Raw genomic sequence first — 21,465 nt, 5'->3', positions numbered from 1 at the left:
TCAACTCATTTCACAGACAACGCTTTTATATTATACTCAGACAATGCTTGTACTGCAAGGTCATGTTGCCCAGGTAGTTAGCTGCAGCCTGAAAGCAAGTTTTCTAGGATTCACTAAGAACGTCAGTTTTTACCGCTCTGCAATTCTTTGCACTGATTTGAACCACCAGAATAAGCAGTCGGGAATTCTCTTTTAACATCTCATCAGGGAACAGAGTAAAATGGGGCAAGTTCCAAAAATATTATAATTCTCTATCATTATAGCCAGTTCAATTTTAAATAAAGTGAAAATATACATTTTCAAAAGTCAACTTGTTAAGGATATACGGCTTTTCCAGTATTAATATCCTGCGGCAGTCTCTGAACTGTTGAATATTAAACCTGATTGAGGAGTTAAAGGCTGCAAACTTTAAAGGAAGGTACACAATTGAATGATATGTAATTCAGAGATGACGTCAACCATGGAAAATGATTCTAGTGAAATGACGTAATCATGTATAGTTTGTCAAAACCAATGCCTTGAATTTGTTTACACCTTATCTTTACCTTACATATTATACCTACTTGCACTGTTGCTTGTCAATCATCTTTAGTTGTTGTAGAGTCATTGCAATGTCATGTGGACACATCCCTGTTTCCCTGCTAATACCCTTTATACTGATATGCTTGTCCTGATGCCGCTGCAGGTACTCTAGTATTACACTCTTCCAGTAGGCCAGGTACGAAAGCCGTCCCAGGTCAGACAAGGGCTTTTCAGGTGATCCTGCCTGTCCCTCTTGCCTTGAAAGTAAGTAGCCTATATACAGACCACAAAAAATGCCATTATAAACACAGAAACAAAACAACATTTAGCCCATTTAAGTAATTTTGCCACTTTGATCCATATACTAGAACTCAGTCTATTTTCTCTCAGTCTGAGGTACTCCATATAAAAGTCAAATGTTGAATTTAACACCTGGGGGTGGGGGAGTAAGGGGGCGAGATTCCACTGGGTGGCTTTCAGTGAAATCATAAACACGATTAAGTTTCTTGGCCCTTTTCCATCAGAATGTTGCATGGGAGAAAAATATATATTTTTGTAAATGGGAGGGAAAAGAAAGAGAATTACTCATTAAACAATAATTCTAAATATTGTGGGACAACATATTTTCCAGTTTTATCATCAATTACAAATGGTAATTGTTTTGTGTGAAATACAGCTGCACTTTATTGAATCAGTCTTCCTGGTGACTAATTATTCAGTGGCATTGAATACATTTGTGGAGAGGGCAGTGAAACAAACCATTCTATAATCTCAGGTAGAGGAAAGATTGCAATTAGAGTGTGTTGCGGATGAGCAAAAAAAAATACATTATTAAAAATTGCTGAATGTGAAGCAACATCCCAGAGTGTCTCAGTTGAAAGAGATGGAAGGAAGCAGCTAGAAACATAAATGGCAAAGGGAAAATTACAATATTTTAATGGAAATAGAAAGAAATTTGCTGGAAGATGTTCACTAACATTTAGCTAAAGACATGTGTTTTATTGCTTTCTGTGCACATCAACACAATTACCACACCAGGCTTAAAACAACATGCTCAGAACTTCTATCATAAGGCATGATCCAATCTTTTCATAGAGTTCACAGTTTAAGAGATACTGAAGTCATCTTTAAATCACAATTAGAGAAAACGCATACTGGATAATTAATGGAAGCTGGCAGCTGGCACCATTTTGGAAAATGCACTTCAGAAGAGAGCAGGAAATTGGCACAAAGTAAAAAGTATAAGCTTCCTATGATTAACCTTGGCTACACAGGTTAATACATAACTCAAAGGCAAGGTAATTAGGCAAAATGCTTTGAAAAGAAGACCTCTATAGTTTTATTTTGAATTTGGAGGCAAGAAGAGAAATAAAATAGGGATATAAATAAATTGGATAAAGGCATAGAGAGTTGTATATCCAAATTTGCAGATGACACTAAGTTAGGAGGTGGAGTAGATTGCGTGGATAGGAGCAGGAAGTTGCAAAGGGACAAAGACAGATTAAGTTAGCGGGCAAAGCTATAGCAGATGGAGTTCAATGTGGCGAGGTGCAAGGTTATCCACTTTGGATCCGAGAAAAGAAAACTGGAATATTTTCTTAATAGTAAGAGAATAGGAGATTTATTTTAAAATAGATTTTTGGGACGTGGGCGTTGCCCTTGAGAAGGTGGTGGTAAGCTTTCTTTTTGAATCACTGCAGTCCTTGTGGTGAAGGTTCTTCCTTAATGCTGGGTAGGGAGTTCCAGAATTTGGACTCAGTGACGATAAAAGTATGGCGATGTGTGTCTAAATCAGGATGGTGTGTGACTTGGAGGAGAACTTGGCGAGGTGATGGTGTTCCCATCCATTTTCTGCCCTTGTCCTAGGTGGTGGAGGTTGCTGGTTTTGGGAGGTGCTGTCGAAGAAGCCTCTCTCCTATATACAAGTCAATTTTCTCTTTCCATTCCCATCACTTTAATGTTTGACTATTTTTCCATTTTATTTTCTATTTGTCTAATATTTAGATTCTCCTTCATTGTATGAACTTACTCTTTTATTTTCTTTAGATTTCTCGTTACGTTCTCGGGATCAAAAATGAGGTAGGACAACATTATAGCAAGGAACTGGGTAAAAACATTGGAGTGGAAATGGAAACATATTTTAGGGATGGGGAAGAAGAATGAAAGGATACAAGTGAAGAAGCAGAAACATTTTTGAGCATATCTTCACTAGAAATGTTGCTAGGGGATAAACAGAACCAAGATAATCGCCAAAAAAGCAATGCAGCTGTTAGCAAGCAGAGATTAAGAGAATAATTAGCAAACTGAAATGCTGACAAAATTCTCCGACCATTCAGAATCATGCAGCATTAAATCAACAGATTTCACAATGACAGCAGGCAGATTCAGTTCTAAGACCGCTCTCTGGGAACAAGCAATTCACTATAGTGACTTAAAAAAAATTTGTGTTGTTACCTGCATTTTCGGTTAATATTCACACAATAGAACATTGCAATATTTTACGTTTTATTTTAAACCTATAACAATGGGTTTATTTTAAACAACTATTTCAAACTGTACATAAAATGAAAGTACAAGTCTATTGGGGAAATATTAATGACCAAAGGGATGTCATATTTTTCAAATAAAGTAAACAAAATAATGCACCAATTTCTGCAGAATGTCAAATCATTTTTCCCTTTAACAAATATAGCTGTATCTACATCAGCTTGTTACAATGCACCATATATATTATATATATATATAATATATACACTCTGAATCTTTTAATGCTGCATCCAACCCTTATAACTGTCTTTAGTAAAAAAAAACTATTATTTAAACTACTCCCAATAATTACTTGGAAGAAAAAGACCACACAAAAATAAAATATCATGAAACAGTGCAGACAAGTTGACCTATGAGTTACTCAAAGTATTATACTACTTCAGTTGTAAATACAGAGAACATGGGAGCTTCTTACAAAAGTCTTATTATTAGAACACAAGTAGCCTTCCAATATAATTTGCGACAATCAGAGTTAAATGCCCTATTAGTATTATCCAAAGCAGATTCCACATCCCAGCACCATACCAAAAACCCTCCATAGAAAAAACAACAAAAAAATCAAATTCTCCAAAAACATGGGAACAGCTTGGTTAATGCAAATCTCTCAGAGCACTGTGGGGCCCTACCAGCTGCAACTGAGGGGTTACCTTTTGGCAAAAACTGTCAATACAAACTTTATTGTGCACAGCAAAATCCTAGCCTTCATATTTTATTTTATGCATGATTTGATATGAACAGTTAAATCTTGCTAGTCTAAGTACCAAACTGATATTCTAAGAGGGAGATAGTGCTTAGTTACTGTGACCTCAAGTCAAGTGACAGCAATGGAGAGGTCAGAGTTGGAATGTTTCTACCCAAATGTTTTGAGACCTCATGCAGCCCTTTAGAGGCCCATGAGAACAACCCAGGAGCTCTTAACAGAAGATCTCATAAAGCAAGTTGTTTTTTACTCCCCATTACTTTGTAATGGGCGTACATATTTGCATGTTGAGTTATGTGTTCCTAGGACACAGAAGAGGCAGCCTGGGAAAATGGCCAGTATACACTGCATCTTTAATACCACTGCTTTAATTTTACAGAACTTGAGAATGCTTTGTGTATAACGCAAGGGACATTCTTTCACTGAGACTCAGAAAGAGAACATCAATGACCATTTCCTGAAAGTATCAAAAGTAATTTTCAAAACACATCATCTGTGCTTCATTTAGTTTCCTATTGCTTGAATATAATTATTATATTTGAAAAAGCTTTTGAAATTTTAAATTTTTCTTATACCCAACTGTTTGATCTATAGAACATACTGATTAAACTGACTGCACTCTGTTTCATTTCAACCTTTAACAATTTGTTTCAGCCTACTGGCTTTGTGTGCTGGCATATGCTCTGACAGTTGTATTCTTAATTCAAGCTGAGAGGAATCAGAAGGGTAACATTTTCATACTTGAAGGAGTATCAAGCCCTCAAATAAGTGACAATATTCTATTACTTAATGATGCACAAATCAAAGCAGTCATATCAAGATTAAAATGCATGCGTTTACCAATTTTTGTAGCCCATTACTTACAAGAACTAACACCCCCAACTCTCTGACAAAGATCATTGGAACACGATTTCAAACAAAGCAGAGCACTTACTGAAATCAATCAGGAACCTTCCAAAGCCTTGCCTTTGGTACTGGGGCATAATCATTATGCAGGAGACATTGTACTTCTGCTGGCAAAGCTTTTCCTGAGGGAAGGAGAAATAGACCTAGTTTGTCAGTGCACTGCTGATGCAGACAACACATGTCACCTACCACTGTCCTTGCAAAATGTCACACTAATCTAGGCAAACACTGATTGTTAATAACAATGATATATGACATTCTGTTACTGTTGTTTTCAATCAAATCCAAGTTGTCATCTCTGCTCTTTGACAAACTGTTAATGCATAAGGTTTATCCATGTCATAAAATCTTCTCAACTTAATTTTTCAGTAAGTACACACTCCTTAGAAATGCACGGTGTGCATAGCAGCCTTCTCTGAAATGCACCTCAGGCATGTTTAACATTTAAAAATGTGTAATGGGTTGTATTTTATACAAAACAGAACATAAATGTATAATTTAAATTAACATCCAACTGTTAATGGGATCAATTTAAGTTGTAAATGCTGTGCTGCTCGCGAATTAAGCAAATTTTAAACACAGTACAGAGTAATTTAAAATTTAAAACCATTTCATATATTTTGCTTATGATCAATATATAGCAGGGAATTAAAGCAATATGGTGCTACATGAATTGCACTCCACTTTAATAGACTGACCCAAATAATAGATGTGTTACGAAAGAAGCAAAATTTGTTATACCTGGACCAAAAGGTGAAAGGAGAGATTACTTACGTGTGATCTTCATTTTTCCAAATTAAATTAGCATCCATGTGACATGGGTAAAGTCAACTTATCCACAAGAAAATCACTAGGAATCCCTATCCCTTTAACGTGCAACACCCCCCTCTCCCCCCATTGTGCTGCATGATACCTAGCATTGTTATCTTCAGATATTAAAAAGTCAAACCACAGATAATTAACCAAGGAAACCAGAAACACGAGTCCAGTGTTTTTGAAAAGCAGTAAATGAATAATCCAGGATAAGACCCTGAATGGCATTGTCACTGAATATCTAATTGAGGAATACAGACATTAATTCACTGTTTGAAGAAAAATTGGATGTCACTATGACACCCTGAATTATACTAATGCATAGTGGTCCAAATGGTGTGTGCAGCTATCGAGTTCCTAATCTCAGCCACGGTATGCAGAAGGAAGGATGCCAATCAGAAGGCTAGTGTCTCGTTGCAGGGGGAAGGAAGAATCAGAGGGCAAGCTGTTGTCAGACTGCGTTTCTAGCAGTCATCTAAGACAGCATTTTTAAGAGCCATAGAATGTGCTGCTTCCCTGCCCTGCTGGCCTCAACTTGTGTATGGCCCAATCCAGAGCCTGGGATGCAAAAACATTCAAAATTATCTCGATGGGGAGAAGTAAAATTATTAAATGTTTAAAAACACTACAGTTAAAGGTGCATAATCTTTATTTGTTATCTATGGCTTGTGGAGGATAATGTCACAAAGTAAGGAATAGGAAGACTTCCTCTGCTTACAATTTAAGCTGTAGCGCTGTCAAATTGTATAGGACAATTTTGAAAAAAGTGTGAATTATTTCGGATAGAGTTTGGCGAAAATGCTATCTAATGTAATATGATAGTCTGTATCCAGAGTACTTAAGGAAGTGGCCCTAGAAATAGTGGATGCATTAGTGATCATTTTCCAACAGTCTATCGACTCTGGATCAGTTCCTATGGATTGGAGGGTAGCTAATGTAACACCACTTTTTAAAAAAGGAGGGAGAGAAACCGGTCAGCCTGACATCAGTAGTGGGGAAAATGTTGGAATCAATTATTAAAGATGAAATAGCAGCGCATTTGGAAAGCAGTGACAGGATCAGTCCAAGTCAGCAAGGATTTATGAAAGGGAAATCATGCTCGACAAATCTTCTGGAATTTTTTTGAGAATGTAACTAGTAGAGTGGACAAGGGAGAACCAGTGGATGTGGTGTATTTGGACTTTCAAAAGGCTTTTGACAAGGTCCCACACAAGAGATTGTTGTGCAAAATTAAAGCACATGGTATTGGGGGTAATGTATTGACGCGGATAGAGAACTGGTTGGCAGACAAGAAGCAGAGAGTCGGGATAAACGGGTCCTTTTCAGAATGGTAGGCAGTGACTAGTGGGGTGCCGCAGGGCTCAGTGCTGGGACCCCAGCTATTTACAATATACATTAATTATTTCAATGAAGGAATGAGTGTAATATCTCCAAGTTTGCAGATGACATTAAGCTGGTTGGCGGTGTGAGCTTTGAGGAGAACGCTAAGAGACTGCAGGGTGACTTGGACAGGTTAGGTAAGTGGGCAAATGCATGGCAGATGCAGTATAATGTGGATAAATATGAGGTCATCCACTTTGGGGGCAAAAACACGAAAGCAGATTATCTGAATGGCGGCAGATTAGGAAAAGGGGAGGTGCAACGAGACCTGGGTGTCATGGTACATCAGTCATTGAAAGTTGGCATGTAGGTACAGCAGGCGGTGAAGGCAGCAAATGGCATGTTGGCCTTCATAGCTAGGGGATTTGAGTATAAGAGCAGGGAGGTTGTACAGGGCCTTGGTGAGGCCTCACCTGGAATATTGTGTTCAGTTTTGGTCTCCTAATCTGAGGAAGGAAGTTTTTGCTATTGAGGGAGTGCAGCGAAGGTTCACCAGACTGATTCCCGGGATGGCAGGACTGATATATGAGGAGAGACTGGATCAACTGGGCCTGTATTCACTGGAGTTTAGAAGATGAGAGGGGATCTCATAGAAACATATAAAATTCTGACGGGACTGAACAGGTTAGATGCAGGAAGAATGTTCCCAATGTTGGGGAAGTCCAGAACCAGGGGACACAGTCTAAGTATAAGGGGTAAGCCATTTAGGACTGATATGAGGAGAAACCTCTTCACTCAAAGAGTTGTTAACCTGTGGAATTCCCTACTGCAGAGAGTTGTTGATGCCAGTTCATTGGATATATTCAAGAGGAAGTTAGATATGGCCCTTACGGCTAAAGGGATCAAGGGGTATGGAGAGAAAGCAAGAAAGGGGTACTAAGGTGAATGATCAGCCATGGTCTTATTGAATGGTGGTGTAGGCGCGAAGGGCTGAATGGCCTACTCCTGCAACTATTTTCTATGTTTCTATGATTGAAATTACCCTGTGCTGTAGTTACTACTGAAATGGAATGCTATTTAATGTCGTCCATAGGATCTTTTTCGAATACCAATGCAGATGTTCAGCCTTGGCTCAGTGGTAGCACTCTTGCTTCTGAGTCAGAAGGTTGTGGGCACTCAGTTTAGTAATGAGGGAGTGCTGCACTGTCGGACATATCGTCTTTCAGATGAGACACTAAACCGAGGTCCTGTTCGCCTTCCCAGGTGGAAGTAAAAGAAGAGCAGAAGAGTGCTCCCTGGTGTCCTGGCTAATATTTATTCCTCAACCAACATGACTAAAAAATAGATTATCTAGTCATTATGTTATTGCTGTTTGTGGGAGATTGCTGTATGCACATTGGCTGTCGTATTTCCTACATTACAACAGTGACTGCACTTCAAAATTGTTTGTAAAGCGCTTTGGGACATCCTGAGGTCATGAAAATCACTATATAAATGCAAGTCCCTCTTTCTCTCATGAAGTTTTATATCTGCAGGGTACGGACACTTCATTGAATTTCCTTCTTTCTTGTGACAGACAGAAAAGTCTACTGATATTCAAAGCTAAATTTGCTTTCCAATTCAGAATTCTGTCAGATGGGAAAGAAATATGGTGCTGCGATTTCTTGGACCACGTTTAGTTCAGGTATCATCTTAAGCAGAAATACTGGACGTAGCCTAATGTTGTTCTTATGTTAAATGAAATAACGGAGATCACTGACCACACAATCAATCTAATCAAACTGGCTGACACAACAGCCATCAGAATGGCAGTTTTTCACGTCAGGAACTACATTACAAGTTTAGCCTCAGGCCCAAGAGAGCGTATATTATCCAGCATTACAGCCTGTGCAACATGAGATTTAGATCTAATTCAGGTTTTTAGCAGCACTCTTACATTAGGAGCAGCCTTATTTTACACAACGCCTTCTCAAACCTTGACTGTTAGATTTTTAACCAAAGGCTCCCCAATTGATCCTTACTCTGAATAATTCATTACCAGTATGGCTCCGGCACCAGCCATGAAATAAATGCTTTTTAACACTGTTTAGCAGCTCTACTAATAGAGGGTATTATGCGGTGATATCTTATCCCTTTTCTGGAACAAGGTTTAAAATTTCATGTTAATCACTTGCAGAAGTAGACCTTAGGCATGCAACATTTAGGTAAATAAAGTAGATAGAACTTGCATTTATACAGCGCTTTTCACAACCTCAGGATGTCCCAAAGTGCTTTACAGCCAATGTAAGTACTTTTGAAGTGCAGTCACTGTTATAATGTAGGAAACGCGGCAACCAATTTGCACAGAGCACGATCCTACAAACAGCAATGAGCTAATGACCAGATAACGGCCCTGAAATCCCGACTTTGCCGGGTCTGTACGGAATACGTACGGACCTGGCGGTGCATACACCGAAAACCGGCTTTTCCGATCTGTCAAAATATCTCGACAGATCTTCCGCATCCCCGGAAGGAGGACATCCACGCGAGTGAAATTGGGTTATTTGCCCAACGAATGTCCTTCAAACTCTTACGCCTGGTAAAGGCAGACGCATAGCCTACTTTTACCAGCGTAAAAGTTTTAAAACATATAAAAATTAAATTTAAATACACATTTTTATAGTAAAAACCCTGACCACTAAGGTAGGTTTATTTAAAACCCTATTAAAACACATTTAAAAAAAAATCCCAAAAATATATTTTTTTCTAAAACATTAATTAACTTTAATTTCAATTAATTTTAAATATGTGAGGTGTTTTTTTAATTTATTAAGTTGTGTTTGGGGGTTATTCTCATTGATAGTAATGGGAACGCGTAAAATTGGAGTTCACAATTATCAATTAGAATACTGTATCGTGATTGGCTGTTCAAGCCCACGTGACTCCAGCTTCTCCGTCCGGATCTCGAAGACATGGACGCGCTTCGAAGTGCGTGGAAAGAAGGCCTCTGACTGGAATCCAAGGCGCCTCTGAGACCACCAGATACATTCGTAGAGAAATTTTGTTTCGGAGGCGTTCTTCGGAAGGAAGCCTGCTGCCGGAATTTCAGGGCCATTCAATTTTAGAAATGTTGGTTGAGGCATAAATATTGGCCAGAACATTGAGGTGAACTCCCCTGGTCTTCTTCGAAATAGTGCCATGGGATCTTTCATGTCCACCTGAGAGGACAAGTAGGGCCTTGGTTTAACCGCGCATCCAAAAGTCGGCACCTCCGACAGTGCAGCGCACCCTCTGTACTGCACTAAAGTGTCAGCCTAGATTATGTCCTCAAGTCTCGAGAGTGGGACTTGAATCCACAACCTTCTGACTCAAAGGTGAGAGTGTTACCACTGAACAAGGACTGACACTTGCCATCATTTAAAAGGATAGCCATTACTGGCTTTCTTTCTTTCCAAAAGCTATATACCAACAGGAAAAGAAATGGTTGAAATCAAAGACTTTATAAGCAATATGTAGTAATTAGGGTTATTCTGTCCTTGTCTTTATGATATTCCTGGGAAAGAGGGGGAAATACACAAAAAACATCTGTTCCATATCGCTGTTCTTATTACTGTCGCAATAAGGATTACGGTAGATCTTTGCCATTTCCTATAGCAAATATCCCACTTGATGCTCTGGTGAAACTAACACAGGTCACATGGGCAGACCCCAACAATTCCAAGCTCATATCTTTTGCTGATATGTGTGTATCTAACATCAGCTCTCCGACTGCAGACAGAGAATTTGTACATCGGGCTCACCATAAACCTCAGTATTGAATGGGGTGGAGGTGAAAAACTGGTCCAAAGTCATCAATACACCTTGGTTTCAGATCTGATGTATTGGCTAGCTGGCTTGTGCGGAGTCTCACTCGCCCGAAAGAACATTTAAAAATTGCAGATTTTTAATAAAATAAAATGTTTTAAAAGTTTTTGTTCTGATATTTACGCTTTTCCCTTAACCTCGTGTATGTCCCAATGTTTATTTTGCTTTCTGCACAATGAGTTAAATGTGATTTATATTCCGTTTTTTTACTTTCTACTTTGCTGGATGTGAGAATTCTTCAATCTGATTGGCTGATCAGTCTACCTGCTACCTGCCTTGTTGCTGGATGCCACAAAGCCCCTGCAGAAGGCGCCAAATTGAAATGGACGTCAGAAAAATACACGTCTACGTGAACAGCTTTTTGAGGTCAGCGGCGAGTGCAGTTCCTTCACCGCTGACTGCAAAATCTGGGCCAAATATGCAGTTGCTAATGTTATCCCCATCACTAATAACACACTCCCTACATATTTGAATTATCTTCTGATGAAAATTATAATAGTCTTCCAGTATGCGCAAGGAAAGATTATATTTTAAAAGGAAAATGAAGTTTTACCCAAGAGGAATTTTGATAAAATAAATGTATAAAAACACAAAATTATTCCATATAAATGTGGGTGGGGCAAGAACACAGTGCATGTGGGGAGAGTGCAATGTGCAAAAAATCAACATTTCGATAAAAGTTCTCAAACTTTCATGCTGACCAGCACAAATTGTGCTTGTTTGGTTGTAAAAGGAGTCTGCAGCTATTTGCATTGTGAAAAAGATCATGAATCCTAAATTCAATTAAAAAGATAGAACAAGGTTCAAAATAATCAGGACAGGACAGGACAAAATAAACTGGATTCTGATCTGACTAGGTTCAATCAGCTTTCTTCAGTTATTCAACATGTTTATCAACATTGTAGATTTGTGACAATTTCAACTGTTTATGCTGTGTGCAAATCTTGTTTTATTTTGTAATTTTTGAAAGTCTCTGCCAAAGTGGGGACCAATTATTTAAAGAAACTCATCTACAGAGACCATTGTAAACCCCAGTTTCTGAGTCACAGTGTAGTTCCGAGCTCTGGTTCTCCCAAGTATACCAAATCACAATTGCAACTGATTTGATAAAAGTTGCAGGCTGGTTAGGATTGGAGAAGGATGTGGAACCATCAAAACTTACTTCATATTCCTACCATAGATCTGAAGTCTCAAAATTAAATAATACCCCTTACTGGTAAATACCAACTGGTCTATAATCCTTGGTTTAAGACTGATGTCACATTCTGCTCCAGTGAGGAACTACAAAAAGAAACAATCGAAGACTGCATATGAAGGCAGTGATAACACAACCTGATTAAAGCCTACATTGCTCCAATCACTTGATTGGAACTGCTGTCAGGTGCCAGCCACAGAACCCTCAGCGAGGTTGCAAGCATCCAACCATAAATTAAGTGATAAATAATGTTCTAGAAATGCATCTATCTTATTACTCTTCTGACAGTTTCCCTACTTAAACTTGAATTACCTGTTTAGCTAAATAATTACTCTGCCTTTCCGTAGCTAACAAACTGCCTATATTATCTGTACCAGATACCAATTGCAGAATCTGTTTGGGAGCGGGAAGCAACATTGATAAAAGCCAATCAATTCTATCTTTTTCTCTTCTCCCATTTTTAGCTGGTCCAGGGAGTGGAAGTTGGAAAGATTGGAAAAGGGGAAATTTGCATTAAATATCTAAAGATTAAGAGCAGAAAAATGGAATCATTTATTTATTTCTAGATTATATTTCAGTATAATGCATATTATAATTAGGCATCAGTGTTTTAATGAGACAAAACAACTATTGAATCATGGTAGTGACTTTTAATGGAAAACAGGTGCACATTAGGTTTTGCAACATTTATTTTCTAAGCCTTCACAAGCTTGTTCTGGATTGCAGCTGTATCTAGTTATATTGCCATCAGAACCAATCTACCAGCTGAAATGTTATTAAATACTATTACATTACAGTGTTATCACATTCAATTAAAATATGTAGAAATGGAGCTAAAAAAGAAAGCAATCCAAGGAAAAGAACAGAAAACCCAGTACCATAATGAGATCATAAACAGGATTGTGGAAATGTCACAAAAAGGGTTTAAGAAAGATTTAAAGGATGAATTTAGACATTATACCCATTCGTATGGTGATGTATTTTTATTAGAGACTATTCATGAAGATAATCTCAGTTATTTACACCTGTTTTTATTCCCTTCTATAACTCCAAGTACCAGCTCTGACACAAATAAACAAGTGGTCCTGAGGCTGAGCGAATCCATCCATTCTGAACTAACCAAGGACCATAGAAATCATCTTCCTCTATCATCATTCACAATTAAATGTAAAATGAGTTGCATGGTTCACTCTGAAATTATGTAATACACGGATATGAAAATAGTTCCACTATATGAGGTACAGAAAAACTGATGATAGGATAATAGGCATTTAATTGTGAACTTTATTTGCATACCACTGATTCATATAAAAAGAAAATCAAACCAATCCTGGCACCATTCTGTATTTCATCGTCAACCTCAATTGCTTTGTCTAGTGTGGAGCAAATACTTAGGGGGGAATTTTTCGGGAGTCAGCAGGCGCATTTGGTGGCAGGTTGGGTGGGAAAATGTTTTTGTTGACAGTGGGTCGGGACCCTGTTGTCAACCCATTGCCACGTGCCTTTCTCAGATGTTGTGTCTGTCAGCGCTGAACAGACTCGACACTCAGCAGTGGGGGAGGCAATTCAGGTCATTATGACCTTGTTAACAGACCATTAAGAAGTATTTTGAGCTCACTTTTACATTTTATGAGGTAGCCCATGGGGTCCACGCTGCTCGGGGATCATATCAGGTAAGGAGGTCGAGAGTTCTATGACCAGGGAATCATCTCATTACTTGACAGCTGCAAATGTGCTGTAAAAGCTCCCATCTCACAGTTGTTCACTTGCCAAGCTCAGAAGCTGTTGCTTACTGCATTTGGATAGCAGATTGAGATGGCAGATTTATGCAGGTTGCAAGTGTCACCATATTGGAATAGCATCTCTCACCATTGACAGACCACTTCTATCATCTCAAGTTCACCTGCCATCTATTACATCAGCACCGGTGCCCTTGAAACTATCTCAGAATCCCGCCACAATCAGCCCCAACAACAACACCAACCTTCTCCGCAACTAACTGATGCTGCACAGACATAGGGTATCAGCACCCGACCACATTGCTGCCTGGGATACCAGGGATAGCCTCACCATTTACTTCATTTCATGGGCACATTTACTTCACTTGTACCCTAGTTGCCACATGATGCTCTAGGTTGGCACCACCCCACACCAACACCATAAAGCCTCCCTACAATGCCCAAGCCATTCCTTCCACACTCATCACTATCGTGGGGTATATCGTTATGTCTTACCATTCACTACATCTCACTGAACCACTTCCAAAGATGCACACAGATATGTCGAAGAACACAAAGTGTTGATAATAAAGGTTTCAATGTTTGACACCACATTAACAGAACCTTTACATGAACATTGGATAAAACACCCAAGTGCCCACCCTTGTGTGTTGTTAGTTGGTATGATTGCACAAGGATGAAAGCGAGTGCGAGGGATGACTAGTGAGATGGGGAAGTGATAATATAGACAGAGAAGGATGGGTGGAGATGCAAAGTAAGTTAGTATGTGCAGGAGTAGGATAGGGAAGGCAGAGTGATGATTTGCACCACTGCAGTCAGGTCCTCCCGGCGACTTCCTGCTCGTGTCCTCCTGTGCAATGTGCAGCCAGGCTGCATTGAGTCTCCTGGGAAGGTCTGCGAAGAGAACCTCCCTGTGTGCTGTGACTCCCTCCATAAACATATGGAGGGAGTTGTGGGAGAGCCTGGGTGCAGCCGTGTACCTCTGTGCAATGCTCGTCAGTGTTTGCAGCAGCTCAATGCTTTAGAACACTGACAGCACAACTGTCAAGCTAAATTTGCGCACGGTCCCTTTAAGGAAACTGGCTGACGTCAAATGACGTCATCAGACACGCTTCCTTCAATTGGCTGGCAACTGCGTTGGGCAGGCTTAACAAGCTCCATCAACATAAAATCATTTTGGACAGCGGGCTGGAAACAGCAGCGAGGTCGGGACCTGCCACTGACTTCGCCTGCCACGGACCCAACGAGGCCAGCGCAGCCATAGCAACTGGGCTGTAGAATTTTGATTAAAGTCAGTCAGCATGTTGCTCCTTTCAGTCCACTTCAAAGTTGACAATGGCAGTTTGTTAAGATTCAAACTACAGCAGTCGACAGTCAATACAACACTCTAACCCATTTACATGAAACCGATATTTTATCACCTTGCTCCGATAGTGCTTTTGTCAACTAATTTCCAAGTGATAACTAATTCTGGAATAGACACATCTAATGTGTATAGCTAACTTGATTTTACAGATGTAGCTGTATCTACGTCTTTAGACATAAAACCTAATTATTATTTGCCACAAAGAAAATCAGATGATTAGATTTGAAACTATCCTGCATGATATGTTGACCTTTGCAATTACAAGCAGGCATTTTTGTTGACCAAACTGAAGGACCAGTTAATAAATGTATTACTCTTTTTTGCCTCAAGTTTCCACACAATAAAAAACAGGCGCCCCTCCGAGCTGGGCGCCCGTTTTTCGCGCCGAAAAAAAACCGCGCGATTCTGGAGCGCCCTGCAGCTCCATGTCTGTTTGGCGTGGCGCCCAGGGGGACGGAGCCTACCACTCGTGCCGATTTTGTAAGTGGGAGGGGGCGGGTACCATTTAAATTAGTTTTTTTCCTGCCGGCAACCCTGCGCGTGCGCATTGGAGCGTTCGCGCACGCGCAGTGTGAAGGAAACATTGGCACTCGGCCATTTTTGTAGTTCTTTGTAGCTGTTTAATTTTTGAACATTTTTTAATAAAAGCACAATGCCATCAGCACATCAGCACTGAGGCTTCTTGCAGCAGTGAGAAGGCTGCAGGAAGTCTCAGAAAGTTGAGGCAGTCGTTTCCCGACGGCCTCCCCCCCCTGCCGTCGGGGAATGGCTGCTGAACTTGTGAGGCTTCCTGCAGCCTTCTCACTGTCTCCTTCCCACCACCGCCCGCCGTCTGGAACGGCTTCCTCCCCCCGCCCCGCTGCGTTCGGTCGGTCGGTCGGGCCCGCACTCCCTCCCTCCCCCCACCCTGCGGGAATGAACGGCTGCCTCAACTTGTGAGGCTTGCTGCAGCATTCTCCCTGGCTGAAGCACTTTCACACAGGTAGGTAGATGGTTTATTTAATCTTTTCTTTGCTTATAAATTTTTATTCAGGTTGGATTTATTTGTATAATATTTGTAGAAGTATAAATAAGGATTTATTATCGAATTTAATGACTTCCCTTCCCCCCCTCCTCCCCCCACCTCGTTCTAGACGCCTCATTTGTAACCTGCGCCTGATTTTTTTAATGTGTAGACAAGGTTTTTTCAGTTCTACAAAAATCTTCACTTGCTCCATTCTAAGTTAGTTTGGAGTACATTTTCACTGTGGAAACTTTGAAATCAGGCGTCAGTGGCCGGACACTCCCCCTTTTGAAGCAAAAAATTCTGTTCCAAAGTGAAACTGTTCTAACTGACTAGAACTGCAGGAAAAAAAATGTGGAGAATTGCGATTTCTAAGATAGTCCATTCTCCACCAGTTGCTCCTAAAAATCAGGCGCAAATCATGTGGCAACTTGGGCCCATAATGTCTATTTATTTCCTTTCACCAACATTTCCAGTTAACCTCATTTGTTCCTTACATTCATATAATCACAACTAAGGTCATCTTTCACAATGCTTCATCTAATATCCCTAATTCTCAAGTGATTGCCTGCTCTGCTTCCTCCATGTCTCCTCCTCCCCAGTTAATATTTTGAAACCTTTTCCACATCCCTATTTATCCTGTTTGTTTGTATACAAGTATCACCTCAACTCAGGTGAAAGGCACTCTGTCTGTAAGGTTCCCCTTACTCAGGAATATGAATCCTTTTTCCAACACTATACTAGATTTACACATTAAAGGAAAAACAGTACACTGTAAAGAATTTTAAAAGAACTATTATATTTATTGCTGCTAATTGGTTTATCCAATAGTTTTAATGATTTTGTGAATTGAATAGATCACTCAATCAGGATTGGTCTAAGATGGATCCCAGGATTGAACGGTGAAGGAAGCAAAGTGTGATGGAGTCTGAGATTGGTATGTGGAATTAGCAGACGGAGATAGTGGGGACTAAGTCGGAGAGTAATAACCGGGGCTGAAGATTGCTAGCATGTGAGCACAAGGTGGCTTGGGCACTTTAAATTGTGTTTTGTACCTTTTTATGTGATTACTGGCTCATGGCATCCAAAAGAAATTGGAAAAAAAAGTTTGATTGATTTGATTGGTTTGTTTTACTGTAATTGCTGGTTCCTGATTGATAGCTATGAAAACAATTGAGCAATTTGGTTGGTTTTGTGTAGGTTGGAGCTTCATGAGAGAGTTTTCCTTATGTGTCCACTGAGTCCTGATTGTTAGATTTTCCTACCTGTTTCTATTTGAATAAATTAGCATGGTTAACGTAACAGAAAATAATTATTTGAGCCATTCATGTGCAAGAGTGATATTAACATTGCATGTGTGATGCTTTTAAGTGTGACATATGAGATACAATTTTCATGCACTATAGATTCATATTAGTTAAAAGATTTTCAATTATATAGCAATTGCTGACTTACTAACGTGCTGTTCTGTCGTTGTATAACTAGAAAAAGGATTTTTTGGAAGTTAAAACAAGGGTTCTCTGGGTATGTGCCAATATTTGCAGAGGATCTCCAAGTAATTCCTACCCACAGTTCCTCCCCCCGGAATGTCATTATTTGCAGAAGGTGGAAAAAAAGTTTCACAACTACAGAATTATAGGGAAATGCAACAAAATGCGTGCATAATAAAAACTGCTCTACATACAATACAGGCTCAAATTTAACAACATCAATGACATTGAATATTTTGATTAACATCACAAGGATTTAACCCATTGCTCCTTTCATGTCAATTAAGGGGAAAAAAAGATTGTTTCTACTCTATAATTTACAGCCAAAACACTCACCTTGGAAAAGTACCCAACAAGATGACAGCCCTTTTCATCATTTTGAGTCAACACGTAGAAAAGAAATGGCTCAACGTCATAGTAAAGTGTTTTATGGTCCAGAAAAAGCTTGGCTAATAGACAGAGGTTTTGGCAGTAGATCTTACTGATATTTCCATCAACCTGTGAATGGAATTATAGTGTAATGAACACATTCTCTTGCAACAATGCAAGGTAGATAAATGCAAGGTAGTTCAAACATACATAACTAAAACTCACAGTGGATATATGCTGTGACACCAGTTACTTTGCAGTCTTAAAGTAAAAAAGTTGCTACAATCAGGCTGAAATCACTACCATATAATAATCGTTACTGGCAATTACCAGTATTAAAAAAGAAACTGCGTCCCAATTCTGCACGTCAAAAACTGGTTTTGGTGTTTATTCACTTATGGTTTTCTTAGAGAGAACAGCTGTATATAAACTGGATCACTTAAACTGCAAAACTAATTTGAAATTTTAGGCAATATAAACATACCTCAGGCACAAAGCCAATGGAATACAATCAGTGTATTCAAGGAAAGCTACTCTAAAACTGAAAGACCCAATTATAGCTTTTTAATGGATACAATACATCAATCTGTAAGTCTTGGGGCACATTTACATTACATGTAGCATTAGTTCAATCACTTTGAACTTGCGCTAAATATTTGTGGAGTAAGCCTGCACAGTGGAGTAAAACTCCCTTCTTCAGGATATCTCAATCTACTTCTCTCTAAAGTTTGTTAGGGCTCCAAGCTTGCACTGATAGTTTCGTGCTAGTGTGAGGCAGAACCACCTTGAACCAATACTAACATAATTGTGTAAACGTGCCTTTACTGAAGGGAATGTCTATCCAATCAAATTAAGTGACCCTCAAATTGAAAATGAACTTCAGTACCCATACATTTTAAATCTGCTGCAGTTAAATCATTTACATTTTTCAATTTTATTTTGATTATTAACTTTAAAATTGCATAGAGAATTTTACTCTATGAATAAAAATATATCCGCTTCCTTATAGGTGAAATGAATTGGTCAAGAAATTAACTGTGTTTATGTGGATTTACTCAATTAGTGATAACCAAAATGGTATTCATACAGTCATATAACTAACCAACAGCAACTTTCTCGAATTTGATGTTAGAACAGTTTGTAACAAACACCTATGTCACAGTATGGGAATTACATGCAGTTTACTACATTAACAGTAGCAAAACTTAAAACTTATGATCCACCCTACCTCAAATACAGACAGATCTTTTTTCCGGTATATTTCATTAGCAGGCGGGTGGTACCAGCCACATTTCTTTGTGTGCCTCTGCAAAATGTTCCGACTCTTCATGTACTTCAGACAAAATTCACATAGGTAAAGCTTTGGTAGCCTGCAAAAATGTTTGAAAATAGTTTTAATATCTGTCCTCCAAAACACTAAACAGATAAAAAGTATTGGTCAGTAACTCGGGTGGAGTGTGCGGACTGCATACATTTTATAAGTTAATTTCTGTCTTAGTATTTAAATAACAGGGCACATCATAATTCTGGTACAGTTTCACCTTGTTCTGTAAGAGCCCAAGACAAATATATGGTATGACAAATGGAAACAATCACTATTTATCTGATCATAACCCTTTTATAATTTTCAAGACCTCTATCAGATCAGCTCATAACATACTCAGCGTCTGAAAAAAGTCCCAACTTCAAGTCTCTCTTCACACCTGTAAATCTGCCAACGTCCTGGTGAATTTTCAGCCTGTACATGCCACATTGACTAACCTTTATGCAAGTCCTTTTGATCGTGAAACGATGTGACGAAAATTTAAATGTTATCTTGTGATTGTTATAAGTATCTGTTAATATCGTGTATAACTAAAGTTAAAATAGGTCCAGTCATGTTTTCTACATTATTGAAAATGTCCAATCTGTCTCCGAAGACAGCATGCCTACCCATAGATGAATTATTCAAAAGATGTTTGTTGACTCAAATTCAATTAACACCATTGTCCCTCTTCCAAAGGGAGCAAGCTGTAACGTGTATGGTGTTATACCAACGTGAAGACTATATAGGGCCCAAAATTCCACAGGGACAATTTTTGGCGCAGTTGTAGAGGTACGTCCGGTTTTTTAGTGGCCCGACTGCGGCAAAAAAAAATGTTCCAAGTTTCGCCAGCATAACCTTTCATTTTGGAGCGGCACAGATTGTCTTTAAGCTCTGTGGGTGGAGCTTAAGGTCTGCGCCGAATAACTGAGATTGCCAGGGTAATGAGGGGCTGTGCCTTGACTGCATCAGAACCTGACATTTGTTATTGCCTATTTGATAGATATATGCTCCCAGGGCTTACACATTTTTAGGGGATTTCTTACTTAGATGGTTCTTAAGTCAGTCATTGAGATTCTGTGCTATCTTCCCACTCCAAGCTAATTCAGGATTCACTGTGCTATCTTTAAAAAAAAAAACCCTTCTGAATAAGTTTAAACAAATATTTCAAAATGCTGGTGAATAAAATCTAATTCCAAAGTTGAGTTCTATTCTGTACCCTTTTGTATTGTTTCATATAGTTTCTGGGATTCAACGAGTTTATTCTCGATTATCCTGGGTGCCGTTTCTATCCCGGGCCGAAAAGCCCCCCCCTCTCCCTGGTGCTGTGTCTTTAGCTCGACTAAAACAATGACGTCTTCTCTGCACCGATTTTCTTATGTGAACTGCGCCGTTTTTTAAAAAAATCCTGCTAGGCCAAACTCGCTTAAAAGGCCAGAAATGGCAAACTCGGCAGGTTCCACCCCCAGTGATGTCAAAACATCGAGAACTAAAAAAAATAGGACGCAAGTACTTTAGAATGGCGCTGAAACTTTGGTGAAACTGCAGATTTTAGTCTGCTCCAAAAAAAAGCGTAGGCCAAAAAAGCGGTGCAGAATACTGGTGAAAATTGAGCCCATTATCACCGCATTTAAAATATTCAGTTCTTTCAGGATTTGGTATCTGTATTTTACAAAGGATTTGTCTCACGCTGTATATTTCTCAGGTCAGGCTCAATGTTGTTACGAGCTTCCCATTGCACCAAGTGTGGAGAAAGTTCACAGACGAAAGGAATCTTCAGCAAGATATAGGCCTCCCTCTGGGCTGATGGTGTTAACACTACTATGTGGTGTTTCTGAACCTCTGTTGGTCTTTTTTCAAGTTCACAAAAGACATTGTGTGTGGTGGCAAGGCATGGAGGATCTCATACACAACCAAATGTTTTTTTGAGGAGGCCTAGACCATAACTTCCTGTAGCTGACTGCCTAAAGTAACATATTAAATTTGAGAGGATGTGTCTCCCATCTTGGTCAGGTAATTGAAACAATTTAAGTTGTATCAGAAAAATTTTGAGATGGGCTTGTGGAGATCCTAGAATTGATGATCTGGGCATTCTACGGGCAGCATTTGGAGACAAAGTAGCACATTAATCTATATTACGCTCGTCTTTGTTAGTACAGTTGCAGCGTCGAAAATCCGAAGTTCTGGAATGTTCCGGAATCCGGACTGATCATTGGCAAGGTCGTCCGGAATCCATAAAATATTCCAGACTTCGTACCCGCCGACCTCAGGGTCCCGCCGCTGCCTGACCTTGGGCCTCGCTTCACATCCCCACCTCGGGGCCCCCTCGCTGGCCTGCCCGAACACCTC

The 21,465-nt window shown here is 39.4% G+C and overlaps 2 protein-coding genes across 9 annotated transcripts in view; one reads left to right on the top strand and one right to left on the bottom strand.

Moving 5' to 3' along the window:
* The window catches only part of LOC139234881 (erlin-1-like), an 843,171-nt gene that overhangs the window by 65,766 nt on the left and 755,940 nt on the right, over nucleotides 1-21,465 (top strand). The window lies entirely within an intron of this gene.
* The window catches only part of LOC139234879 (histone acetyltransferase KAT6B-like), a 94,181-nt gene that overhangs the window by 25,537 nt on the left and 47,179 nt on the right, over nucleotides 1-21,465 (bottom strand). For all 8 annotated transcript variants that reach the window (XM_070865704.1, XM_070865705.1, XM_070865703.1 and 5 more), the window contains 4 exons: nucleotides 19,042-19,183; nucleotides 17,781-17,942; nucleotides 4,704-4,797; nucleotides 564-795 (listed from right to left, as the gene is read on the bottom strand). In XM_070865704.1, coding sequence (XP_070721805.1) covers nucleotides 564-795; nucleotides 4,704-4,797; nucleotides 17,781-17,942; nucleotides 19,042-19,183 — 630 coding nt within the window. The remainder of the gene's footprint in view (nucleotides 1-563; nucleotides 796-4,703; nucleotides 4,798-17,780; nucleotides 17,943-19,041; nucleotides 19,184-21,465) is intronic.

The sequence above is a fragment of the Pristiophorus japonicus genome, chromosome 22, assembly GCF_044704955.1.
Source record: "Pristiophorus japonicus isolate sPriJap1 chromosome 22, sPriJap1.hap1, whole genome shotgun sequence".
Taxonomy (NCBI): Eukaryota; Metazoa; Chordata; class Chondrichthyes; family Pristiophoridae; genus Pristiophorus; species Pristiophorus japonicus.
The sequence above is the reverse complement of the archived record's forward strand: the minus strand, read 5'-3'. Positions and strand labels throughout refer to the sequence as shown.